The 12925-nt window shown below is 49.1% G+C and overlaps 1 protein-coding gene across 2 annotated transcripts in view; it reads right to left on the bottom strand.

Moving 5' to 3' along the window:
• RGS9 (regulator of G protein signaling 9) overlaps window positions 1–8404 on the bottom strand; it is a 29139-nt gene extending 20735 nt beyond the window's left edge. The window contains exons 1-3 of one of the 2 annotated variants that reach the window (XM_052688042.1): window positions 8220–8404; window positions 3022–3118; window positions 170–220 (exon numbers count right to left, since the gene is read on the bottom strand). In XM_052688042.1, coding sequence (XP_052544002.1) covers window positions 170–220; window positions 3022–3118; window positions 8220–8282 — 211 coding nt within the window. In that variant the 5' untranslated portion in view covers window positions 8283–8404. The remainder of the gene's footprint in view (window positions 1–169; window positions 221–3021; window positions 3119–8219) is intronic. The other variant, XM_052688043.1, reaches the window with a different exon arrangement.
• Window positions 8405–12925: the final 4521 nt, after the last annotated feature.

Raw genomic sequence — 12925 nt, 5'->3', positions numbered from 1 at the left:
TGAAGATAGGGAAGGTAGAAGTTTTGATTACATGGGAACACTGAACTGGAATTTAGAAGTGAGCTGCTAGTCAGGAGAGAAGGATTCATCTAGGAGATTTGTCTATGGAGATCTTAAAGTCTTACAACCCTAATCCGGAAAGGCATAATTACCTTACATTTCTACCCACCTTCATTAGTGATCTGTAAACGCTGGAGAATCCACTGAAATATATCATTACCTGCAAAACAAAGAAAATACTGGGCACTTGAAACCAGAAGTGTACAATTTGTGGGTCAAAATGATAGCTTTCCAGTCCTCACCCCTAACACAGCCTGGGAACTCAGCAACTGCAGATTCCTCCCTGCAAATGTTTCTCTTGCATGACACATTTGAGAGCACACAGATAAAATGCACAACATCTCAGTGGCCATGCTGTCACTCTGGCTTTCTTCTGGCCAAGCAGGAGCCAGTCTGTGGGAGTGGGAGCACAGGGCAGCAATGAGCTCAGGATGACACGCTATGAGCGTGCAGAAGACCCACGTGGTCTAAGCAACATTTAAACCCTAATCATTGGCTTAGAAAGGACTTAAGCAATACAACAGCTTACACCCCAAGGAAGAGTAAGCGTCCCTTGTTCTGCACTATCTTGTCTTGGAAGTTTCACTGCATAGTATCTGCAGATTCACAGAGCATGGTTCTGTCTCAGTTTGAGTTAGAGACCGGTGAGTAGTCTGCTCTGGTGCTTTATGGAATGTGACCTTCAGAGCAGAAGGGATGTCTGAGTCTCAGATCCAGGTTGCAGTGATAACAGGATATATGAAAAGCAAATGAGTTCTCTTCCTCTGCAAACACTGCAGCTCTCGCAGTTCTTCTCTTGGGATGTGGTCAGTCATACCCAAAGTCAGCACAGATCTCCATTGGTTTTATTTTCACATTCTGGGAGGCAGAATCTCCTTCTGCTTCAATAGGGCCAAGCAGAAATGCACTCAACCTCTGATCAGTTATTGGTCTCTTCTCCCCAAAGTCCCCTAGGATTGTAGATTGTGGTGCTAACCTTTCTTGACATTGCAGTGATGACTTAACTTTCTAATAAGGGCTCAGAGCTCTTATCCTACTGCCTGCTTCCTGAAATAGACGAAATTAAAGGATTATCTCATCAATCATTTTTAGACAGTTCTCTCTGTATTATCTCCCATAGGTACACGTTTAGCATGGATGTTTCTTTGCCTTTTCTGATGTAAGCCATTTTACTAATACAGAATTTACCTAATTCACTCCCTGCAAGCAAACAGCAAAGTTCTTTGCAGTGAATGTGTGTCCACAGATAGATTTGTCCTACTGTCTTTCCCATTCCATCATTAAAAATTAATTAATTTCTCAAGCAATACCCAGAAACCAATCAGTAAATATGCAATTTTTGCAGCCCTAAATATATCGCAGTTTAGAGCGCGATGACTGCCACACAACTGTAACTCACATGGCCATCAGAAGGTGGTGACAGTTTATGCAGGAAGAAACTTGTAACAATTCTGGTTAAGGAACCAGAATAAAGCAGACAGCACGCAAAGACAACGAGCACCAACGGGCATCTTCCCTCCTCATTATCTAGCCACAGACTTTTAGGAAGTGGTGTTTTCTATTGGGCAGACATCAGGAGAAGCACTTAGTCCAGTTGGCACACCATCTACAGCAACGGGGCAACTTTCCTACAGCACTGCCTTAACATTTAATAAGAACTAGCAGAGGCAAGGCCAGATCTTTTGCAGATGCAAAACAGTCCACCCAATTTCATTCATGGCTGCTTTGTAAGGCAGGAGCAGGATGCGCCATAAGACACTGAGGTGCTCCTCAGAACAAGCTTCAGACATCTCCTTACACTGACTCTGACTGGAACCATGGGCAAATGGCTTAACCTGCATGCCTCTGCTTCTGTACCAAAGGAAAAAAAAAAAAGGGAGGCAAGAAATACGCAGGGCCTGCAGGGCTCCACAAATACAGTCAGGATGAATTAATTTTTTGGGGCTAAACTTCTTCTTGAGTCGCCCAGAGCAAGCTCACGGGTCTCAGCAGGAGTTTTGGTTCTGAATTTCAAAGTGCTGCAGAAAAAATGAAGCAGGAGAAAATACTGGTACAAGTACGTGTGAATATTTATAGTAGAGGATCCCTCACAAGTGCTGCTGTGGAGGCTTGGAGAACAGGCAGCAGAGCTACTGATAGTGCATTCTGCTGCCCTGGGCAAGGAGCGAGCAGTCATAAAGAAGGGCTGTGATAAGAGCTGCCTGTAATGCTAGACGTGACACATCAAGTCCAGCTACGCATCTGCTTCTCCTCCAGCCTGCTTGAAGGAGGCAAAGCTGTCATTTAAAGGTAGAGAAGTGGGCTGAATATATATTTTTTTTTTCTTCAACCTGCAGGAAAAGAACAATTGCTATCAGAAAACATTAAAAGGAAGACTAATTGTTTGTTGTTCATTTCTGATGCAGGATATGTCATTTTGACTCCACTCTGCCTCTTGTAATCACAGTCTAATATTTATCCTTATTTACATCAGGAACACAATAGGTCTGGAGCCCAGAACACCTTCTCACCTCTACTCCAAGAAAAATCACAAGCTGAGTGAAACTCACATGAGAGAGCTGTAAGTGCATGATTAGAAATCTTTGTCTCTTATTCCAAGAGCTAGGAATAAAATGAGACAAGTGAGACTGAGATAAAGGGAACAGGCATGCCCCAAAGGACATACAGCAAATATTTATCAGGAGCATGGGCTCCATCGTAAAATAGCTTGGGTTGGAAGGGACCTCAAGGATCATCAAGTTCCAACTCCCCACCACAAGCAGGGTTGCCAATCACTGGATGAAGTGCTAGGTTGGATATCCCAGGACTCCATCCAACCTGGCCTTAAACACCTCCAGGGACGGGGAATCCACAGCCTCTCCAGGCATCCATGCAGCAATAACCTGGGGATAGGCAGGGGGTCTTCCCACAGCTCTCCTTTGCTGAATTTGGCCACAGCTCTTCCCTTGGAGAAGTTCTTACCTGCCACGGCATGCGGGATGTTTGTGATCATCACCCTCTGAGTCTGTGTCTTGATGCCCGTGTCTGGATTCTGCATCTCCATTATAAGCGCTTCAATCTGCAAAGCGTGGAAAGTTGCTTTTATTGCACAAATAGCCCAGCTGTGCACAGACTCACAGATACTGTATCATTCACCAAGGAAAAAAAGAAAAAAAAATAAAAGGCAGTATTTTGGCTGGCGACCAAACAGCAAAGGTTCTGTTTCTGGTCTGCTGATGATAACCAGACAGGACTTCAGGAGAGCAGCAGGAAAAGCACACTGCTTCGCTCCAGGGCTGAGCAAGAGGTGCAAACACCAGGGAGATGAGAAGGGCCCATCCTTTGAGAAAGTACAGCCACGTTGAACCAAGCCTCTGAAGCAAGCAAAGGATTGATTACAACAGAGACCAGCGTTCACATGTTACATTTACATCCTTCTCTTACCCTTGACTTCCTGATAACAGCATCCTAAAAGTGCAAGAGTGTCGCAGTATGCTCAGGATGGGTGGGCCTGGGACGTGCTCACCTCCTCCTTCCATGTGATGCTCAGCTGAGGGCTATGAGAGCTTTGGCACTGTGAGATGGTCTGATGTTTGCTTCTGCTTCCAGAGACATTAAATCAGAACTGGTCCAACAAGACCAATTTAGTCTCTCTGCACATCCATTTCAGGAGAAGCTGCAGCCTTTTAACTAGGATTTGTGGATTTAACAAGTGTGACTTGATGACACTTATGCACAATGAAGGGCATTGTTTTCACAGGCACCACAGTGACTTTGGCCCTGAGTCTTGCCAAATTCAGTGAGGATTTAAGCCCATAGTGACAGGATGCAATCTAGGCTTAACAGCAAAAATGAATTTTCAGCTGTCCTTTAAGCCAGTGTCAAATTAATACTAAAATAGAAAAATCTGGTAAAAATTCACACAAATACTTGTATATAAATACTTTGAGACAGCAAAACCAGACCCAAAACAATGGAACATAATATTCTTTTTCTGCGTGTGTGATATTTTAACTGAACCCTGGGCTGTGGCACCAGAGATGGGGCCAAAGGACACAAGAGTGCCCTTATCCAGCACTCTGCCCCCTGCAGCAATAGCACCATCTCTGCCAGGCTCAGCATTCCCTTACTCCAAGGGATATTGGGATGCAGAGACAGCAGTGCCCATCACCACTGGACTGGATGCAGAGACAGCAGTGCCCATCACCACTGGACTGGATGCAGAGACAGCAGTGCCCATCACCACTGGACTGGATGCAGAGACAGCAGTGCCCATCATCACTGGACTGCTGCACTTGTTGCCTGCAGTAGAGCACAGCATCCTCTGCCCCAGTCTGCATGGCTGGAGCACCTCAGGGCTGCCTTCCCCTCCTCAGTCGGTTCCAGACAGGTCTTTAGCAGCCAAGAGCGTGGAACTGGCCTGGAAGCCCCCCTACACCTCCCAGCACAGCACGTTCTCCACTAACGAGCAAAGAGCTCCTGACTGTAGTAGCATTCATTCTGTTTTGGGCTCCCTCTTATCAATGGAAAAATAATGTGTGCCAAAAAGAAACAAGCGAGAGGAGCCAGGGAGCTGCTGCTGCCGGGGGGTGCCTGCTGCTCTGGCTGCAAACCAGGCACTTTGCTGATCAATACTCTGCCTGCCTGTTCCTCTCCTCCCAAGGGAACACTCTGCTTTATGGCAGGTTGCTGGAGGCAGGAGCCAGCCAGCGGGAGGCCAGAAGGGCTGCTTAAAATACAGCAAGAACATTTGCTTGCTTTGCTAAGGGCTTTCACACATTTTGTCACACTTTCAGCCAGAGAAGCATTGTCTGGCTTTAATTTTGTACAGCTAGAAGCCACTTCCTGCCTTTGATGATGGGTGGAGATGTGCAGAGGTAAACATCAGCAGGAAAACTGCTAACGGAGCCAGGGTGAGCTCACCTCTAGCACAGAGCCACAGAAAACCATGAACCCCACTGAGGTCTCCCATTAGATCAACAGGAATCTCTGCACAGAAATGCCTTCACCCCAAAAGCCACAAATACAACAGGAAAACTGTCTCCTAACTGCAAGTCAGAGGGACAGTTAAGTGACAAGCAAACCTCTTACATTCATGAACCACAAGAAAAAGGATCACTGTATTTTGGGGACACTGGCAGACAGTCAGTGACTGCTGGGGCAACACAACCCTGGTGAAGGCTTTCTCATGGGAAGCAGCAGTGGGGACAGGTGGCAGCTCGGTGAGCCGCCTGGTCACACTTCCCATGCCTGTTTCTCCTGGCTTTATCCTCTGGGCACCCACCAGGGTCAGGGTGTGCTGGGTGCAGGGTCTGAACACAACAGCAAAACGCCAAAGGGAGGAGTTCAGCCCCCTCATGAAGGCACAGGCATCTCCATTCATGATGTCAGACACATTTTCCCAGCAGGCTCCAGCTTCGTGCAGTGCCCACTCCTGGTGCTATAGTTAAACATCTGCTGCCTCCTCCAGCAGGAATGCTTGAGCAGTTATAGTCCCACTCACTGCCTACTAAAGATCATCCCTCTCCATTCTGACTTCCCAGATAGCAACGCAGTATTTCACTGCTACTCTGGGCTCAAAAGATTAACTCAACCAGTTTTCTAGGTCTGCAATTAACAGTCCTGCTTTGCACATTCATAGATGATGAGGGGAAAAAAGAAAGAAAAAAAAAGACGAGTCATTTGATAACCAGCTAAAACTCCCTGCTCTTCTTTAAGCAAGACTGAGAAGAGGAGTAAGATTTTCCCACCCCACCACAGCAAAGCAATCCAACATCAAAGAGAAGTAAATCCACAAATGGGGAAAAGGAGCTCCAGCTGTCTCTTGTGCCATGCATTGTCTTTTCTCACTGGACCACCATCTCCATTCCAAATTAAACCCACAAGGAAACAAAACCAAACCAAAAGACAGCCCTGCCTAGCTGCAGGTACAGCTTCACACCAGGGATGCTCACAGTATTTCACACTTTGAACACTGAAACAGCACTGGCATTTCCACTTCTAGATGGGAAGGGCCCCAACCCTCTGAGATGCCTTGGTGATGAACTTCTTGTACCTAGGAGACAGCACAGGGAATGAGGAAGGGAATCACCTGCCCTTTGCCAGCACAGCCCCTGCCTGTGCACTCAGACTAACTCATCCATGGGACAAAACACATGGCATCAAAGAAGCCAAGAGGCTGACAGCTCAACTCTGGCAACATTCTGAACCTCATTTAAATGGAGAGCAGGAGCCTACAGAGAAGCCCCTTCCAGCCATGACACAACTCCAGCACTAAGACATCTTTAAAAACATCTGGAAAGACAAGAAGCAACTGAATAGTATCAGATGGGAGAATTCAAGCCAAGATGGAGCTGGGCTGGGAAACCCCAACCAGTGCTGTGAATCCGGTTCATCTCTGCCTGCCTGGACATCAAGGAACTGAATAAGTAAGAGGCAGAGAAAAAGGCAAGCGGCATCCATCAGCCCAGCCCACGAGGTCTGAGTCATGATGCAGCTCATGTAGCACAGCAGAGGAAAACACAAAGCCCACCAGGCGCTGGGAGCACAGCCCATGCTGCTGTGTGCCTTGCTGCCTGCCACCCTGCGAGGCCAGATCCTCACTGCTGGGGCAGCACAAACCCATGGCTACAGCAGACGTGTCAGCCCGTGGCAAAGCCTAAGCACAGACTTAAGCAATTAACGAAGCTTCTCTCTCCGATTTTAGCTCCTCGAGGCTCTAAGCCTCCAAAGCGCTCGCTGGATGCGCGCCAAGCATCTTCAGCTCCCCTCCGGGACAACACTCAAGGATTTCAGGGGATGTGAGCATCACCATGTACACGCTGCAGTGTAACAGCTGAGGCTCTGTCCATGGCTTCCCCAAGGACTGAAAAAGCAGAGAGAAGAGCCAAAGCCTGCTGGTGGACCATCCAGGGGTGTCCTTTCACAGTGCCGCTCTCAAAGCACTGTAACTACTCAACCCCCCTGCCTCTTGCAGAGTGAACTGTGCGTGCTCCATAAGCAGTGCTGTATTTTAAAAGATCTTCCCACCTGAGGAGCTCAGAGCACTTTGCAAAGTCTGCTAACACCCATGGAGCAGCTGAAGCACAGCTGTGGGAGGCTGTTTTCTCAAAGCATGCAGCCTCTCCCCTACACCTCTGCATGAAACCCCACAAAGTATTACTTAGTGCAGAATGTGGCCCTGTGTATTTCCTCTGCAGGGTTTCCCTGCCAAGTGTACCTTGAAAGACACAAATGTATAATTCCTGCTTCCTTCCTTGTGAAAAGCACTGCCAGGCTCACACCTGAGCACTGAATAGCCCCTGATTTCCTCACTTGCATCCCTGGAACCTCCGTGTCTCTGTAGGCCGTAGGCATTGCAGGAGAGCTGACTCGAATAGCAACTGGCTGGCTGTCACTGGAAATTCAGCTAATTCCACTCAGCAAGATAAGCCACAGGCAGCAGAGGTGGGTGGAAGAACAGCCAGCTTAACACTCTGCTTTTAAAAATCTCTGCAGATATTGGTTGAGCTAAAACCCAGCTACACTTTTGAATGAATGCTACAAGGAAGAAAAAAAAAAAACCAACCCAACACTGAATGCAACATTACGCATCACATCCAAAAGCGTAGGCATGCATCTTCCCACTCTTTCAACTGTTTGTGGTCACAAAGACGCTCGTCTCTGAAAATGTGAATGGAGGCAGGAAGCAAGAGCTGGCCATGACACACACTCATAAAGCAGACAGCAGCGGAGCGGGTGGGAACGCAGTGGAGGATACAGCCTCGGCCATGGCACGGAGTTTTCCCCCAGGGAACCACTGGGTTGCAGGGATTTAGGGGAAAAGACAAGAGAGGGAAGAAAACCGCCCGAGTAATTCAGCTAAGCTAATAATGATAATATAAATAACTTTCAAATTACAGCTTTCTTGTCCCCGTGACTTCTGCACGCGCTGCTTCTCAGCCACCAGCCGAAGCCCCGGTGCCGGGCGCTCCACGTGGCCACACGGCACAGCCCTGGGGACGATGCTCTCCCCGGCGGGCAGCACGCTGCCGGGGGCTCCGGGAAGCAGCGCCCAGCAGGATGCTCGGACGGCTCACACGGACGCGGGCACTGCTACCATCAGGCAGGGTGCGATCTGCGCCCCCGCTGCTGACGCCCAGAGCGGCGCTGCCTGTCACCCGGAGCTCCTCAGCCCTCACCTTTTTCAGGAAGGCCATCCGCGGCCGGTAGCGCTGCCCCTGGTCCAGCCGTGCGACGGTCATGGTGCTGCCGACGGGCGGAAAGCGCGGCGAGCGAACGGGCAGAGCGGCAGCTCCAGCAGCGCACCTGGCCGCAGCCCCCCACCGCCGGCTCCTGTCCTCGCCGAGGGTGGCGCCGCCGCTGTGCGCCGCAGCCAATCAGCACCCGCCGATCCACTCACATTTACATGCAGGCGCGGGGCGGCACGGCTCCCGCCTCGGGGCGCCAGTGAGAGCCGGGCGGGGCTGAGAGAGCGGGAGCCGCAGGGAGCGCGGGCTGCGGGTGGGTGACAGCGCACAGAGGAAGCTGTCCTCGTACAGTGTGCGCTGGTGTTTGGGAGGGCAGCTGGCAGAGCCCCCCAACACTGCTCTGCCCCGGGGAGAAGAGAAGAGTCTTCCCAAAACGCTCCCAGCGTGCAGCTGCTGGGATGGAGCAACGCGAGAGGCGGGCGGCATTCGGGCAGCTGCACCTGTAACTGCAACGCCGCTGCCTGTCAGCCAGCAGGGCGGTTTGGGGAACTCAACGGATTTGTCATGCGGGGAAATTATGACTAACGGTGACCAGAGGAACAGCACAGGGTTACAGCGTGCTTCCTCACGACAGAGCTGCCTCATGCCAGTGGGTGGGGGAACAGAAACCTGACTGGCAGCACTAAAAACCAAGAGCTTCGTGTCTCTGATTTCTTCAGTGGTGGGATTTCCTCCTGCTGCCAAGGTTTGGCCAGACAACACAGCCAGGAGGAGAGGCGGTCCTCACTCACCTGCCCAGCATGGCCGGCGTTGTCACACATCCACAGACACACACAGATCATACAGGCACACTGATAGCCCACGCGTTCACACGCAGCACTGCTGTTTTGAAGTCGTGCATTGGAGCGTCCGCACCTCCCATGCACGTGCTTTGCTGCTTCTTGAGGCACTGCCTTCCTCAGCACAGCCGGTGCTGCTGCCCTGACATTACAATCCGTGCACTGGAGGAAAGCATGTTGGCTCTGAATACAGAGCCAAGTTCTTTTCCATTCATATAACACCCTGAGGGCATGGGCTGCTTTCCCAGTTGCTCTGCTGCCCTCACGGAAGGGTTTTATCTTTATCTCTGCTCTTTCATACTATCTGAACAAGCCAGTGCTTTGGAAGGCCTTTCTTCTGTGTCTGCTTTCAGTCATTCCCATGTGAAATCCCCCTGTGAGTCACAGCAGCCGCTGAATCGCAGACACTTCTTACTTTCCAAAGGCTTTTCCACCGTTCTCTGCTCTGTGCTGCTAGCTAGCATAATGACAATGAGTAACCTGTCGTTCCATTAATACCAAAGTTATCACACCTCATGCTTCACGGCGTCAGCTGACTGCCAGAAGAAGTTCTTCATGCATTTGCAGTGCTCATAGTACCAGTGTTGTGTTGCTGTTTGGTTTTTCAAAACAAGCTCAGATCCTGGTGGCCCTCTGATACTGCCAAGGTGACAAACTGTAGTAGCACAGACTGTTCTGTAGGCAAACAGCAGGAGAGAGGGAATCAAAAGTGGGGTGAGATGAGGTAAGGGAAATAACAGGGAAAACATGCAAGCATTTAGAAGGTGTTAAGTAAGACAAGTGATTCCATTTCTGAGAAAGAGAGATAATGTAAGTAACTCTTTTGGACATGATATCAGGGAAGAAGGCCCTGAAAAAAGATGCAGTTCAATGTCTTGGCTTTGTAAGCAAACTGAAAAAAATCACAGTAAATTGCAAAAGGTTTCTCTAACTGGCTGTTGGCGTTGCCCATGCTGTGTTGTGGAAGGATCCAGAAGTTCTCCAAATGACATGCAGACAACTGGCCTAAAAACAGGATCAGTCACCACCAACCACGAGTGCCCCACACAGTTAGAGGAGCAAAAATGGCCATTTCACACCACAAGGCTCACTTTAAACGTTCCACTGAGCCACACAGGTGTCTCATTTAGGAGAGAAAACGTGGTCTATAAGTGAATTCAGAAAAACAAAATTTCCTTGCAGGAGAGCCAGGAGAAATAGCTTTGAAAGTGCTCAAGCTGTGGTGTGAGCTCTAACCTTGCTGAGCTCCAACACTCTTGGTAATTTTAAACCTTGCTGTTCCACCCTAACACCTCCCTCACAGCTCAGGTTTGGATTTTTTTTCAGTTCCTAGCCTTCTCTGAGAAGCTAAAATAAAATGTGAGAGCATTTCTCTGTGTATTATAAATCTGTTTCACGTCATTGTTATAAAAACGTCAAACATAAGCTCAACAGTGATACTATTTAGAAATAACGCAAACCACCAAAGAGAGATCAGAGATGAACTGTGTTTCACCTGCTGCCCAGGTGAATTGCACCAGCAGTTAATGTGTGATGGCAGCTTTGCCACGTGAAGCACGAGGCACTTCAATCAGATTATACAATTCACAAAGCGCAGACAGTCCTGAGCTTCCCATGACAAAACCCTCACCTGTGGAGAGCAAACAGACTTTTTCCATCCCTGATACAATCTGGCAGATTTATAGGTGAATTTGTCAGTCAAAAAAGCTTGTGCAACAGGGCAGAGCAGAAGAGTGCCAGCAGAAGCCATGCACACTCCCTGTCTTCCTGCTTATTTCCAGCTCCCCCTGTTACAGACTGATGTCCTTGTGAAGTCCCTTTCAGTAATGCTTGTTCTCACCAGACAGGTTCACTGTGAAGGCAACAATTCTTGCTACTTTCTGTTGTGGAAAGCACTGCAAGTGGAATCCCCCCTTTTTTGAAGATCACATTTCCTAAGTGGTTGCCCCTTCTTCACACATCAGAAGTTGAATCATGCAACACAAAAGACGTGTGGTGACTACGTTTCTATCTGAGGAAACTGGGGACAGCAGCGAGGGGAAGGAAGAGGTAGGTAAAAGAATCAATGAATCAACGTAAATGAATGGCACTCTGAGTGTCAGGCTCAGGCTGAATTTCAGTACGCAGTTCCTTCCAGGAAGATTTCAAAGTAGTTTATCAGAAAATAGCGTAAACTTGGCACAGACAGAGACATGACTTAATCTCAGGTCTCCCAGTAAGGCAACAGTGGAAGCACTGTTTCCGGAGTCCACTGTCCCAGCTGGTAGAGCACAAGCACTGAAAACAAGAGGGATCCTTAATTGCCAAAAAAACAGTAGTGAGCAGGAAGGGACAGCAAACATAGTCTCCCATCACTGCTGAACTTTCCAGGGAGTGGCAAAGAAGTGGCAAAGAAGGAAAAAAGGGAAACAGAGAAATACTCTATGCGCCATGCCTCAGAGATGAAACCAGGCTGCTGCTGGGGAGAGAGAACGCAGCTGGGCTCACAGCTGATGCAGTACTGAGGCAAATCCATCATCCTTGGGGCAGGAATACCCTCCTCTTGCTGCAGCTGAGGGCCACGCTGCTTTGCCAAGGGAGGGGAATGGTGCTCCTAAGAAGCCTTGGAAAGCTTGGCAGCTGTTGGGAGTGAGAGGAGAGGACAGTGCTGGGAGGAGGCCAAGGGTGACCCTGCAACTTGGTGACTTGAATAGCTGGAAATACAAGTATCGGAAAATTGGGTGACAAATTTGAGACAGGGACCTGCATAGGGAGGGGCAGCAGGAAGCAGCTGATAGTGATGGCTGCAGGGGCAGCTGCAGTAACCGGGCGGGCAAGCGGATGGGGAAAAGTGAAGTGAAAGGAGGAAAATGAGGAAGGAAAAGGGCAAAACTAAGACTGCCAAGGAGAGCCAACAGGAGATGGAAGTAGCCTTGAAACAAAGTGCAGGTAGCTCTAGGAGATACTTCTCTGTCCTGAAGCAGCAAATACCTCTTGTGAGGGATATTCTGGATGAAGGTGATATTACCATGCGGAGACATCAGTAAATAGCTTCTTTCTTTATTCTTTCCTTCATTGTTGTTGCAGCACAGGTTTTATGTGCATTTCTCTGCTGGCACGGAAGGCAAAGACTCACTATGATATCCATGCACAACCTTGACTGTCAGCTATCTTCTCTGCTTTGACTTTTAACCTGTTTCTATGGCTAATTACATCTCTTTTTGTTATGCTTCCCTAGTGGGCATTAACTCACTTCCAAAAAGAAGACAACCTGTATGGTCTCTATGCTTTGCCCTCAGCTTTAACTGTCTTCATCACTGGGATGCAACAAACGTTCATTTTCCCTTATCAAGAACACCAAACACTTTGAAGGAAAGCAGTTACAACTTCCACCTCACTGGCTCTGCCCACCCCACTAAGAGCAGCCAAATTTCAGGAAAACTTCACTACAGAACACATCAGAACGCTGGATTTGCTCATTTAATGTTGGTAAATAAACACCCCGCTCACTTTTTATCACTGTGAGGCGTGTGCTCTGTGGTTTGCTCAGTCTGTGCCACAGCGCAGCACTACTGGAAAGCTCTCAGAGCACCGAAGAGGAAATGCGTGCCAAACCGTTCTGAGCGTTTTCACAAAACCGTTTGCTTCTCGTACCGAGAAAAAAAAACCGCTGAGCTGGCAAAACTCCATCCTGCTCTTCTGACCGAGGGCTGACCTCCCCCGGCCAGCTTCCCAGCACCGTGCCAGACCGTGGTAAAAGTGCTGTTGCCCAACCCAGCCATCCCAGGCTTCGTTTTCCCTCAGAGTCACTTGGTCCACATCAACGAAACCCGCCGCCGCCCCCCGCCATTTCCTGTCAGGAGCCGCTGCCGCGCGGGA

This window comes from Tympanuchus pallidicinctus, unplaced genomic scaffold, assembly GCF_026119805.1.
Source record: "Tympanuchus pallidicinctus isolate F22 unplaced genomic scaffold, pur_lepc_1.0 scaffold23, whole genome shotgun sequence".
Classification (NCBI taxonomy): Eukaryota; Metazoa; Chordata; class Aves; order Galliformes; family Phasianidae; genus Tympanuchus; species Tympanuchus pallidicinctus.
This window is presented reverse-complemented; position numbering and strand designations above follow the sequence as displayed.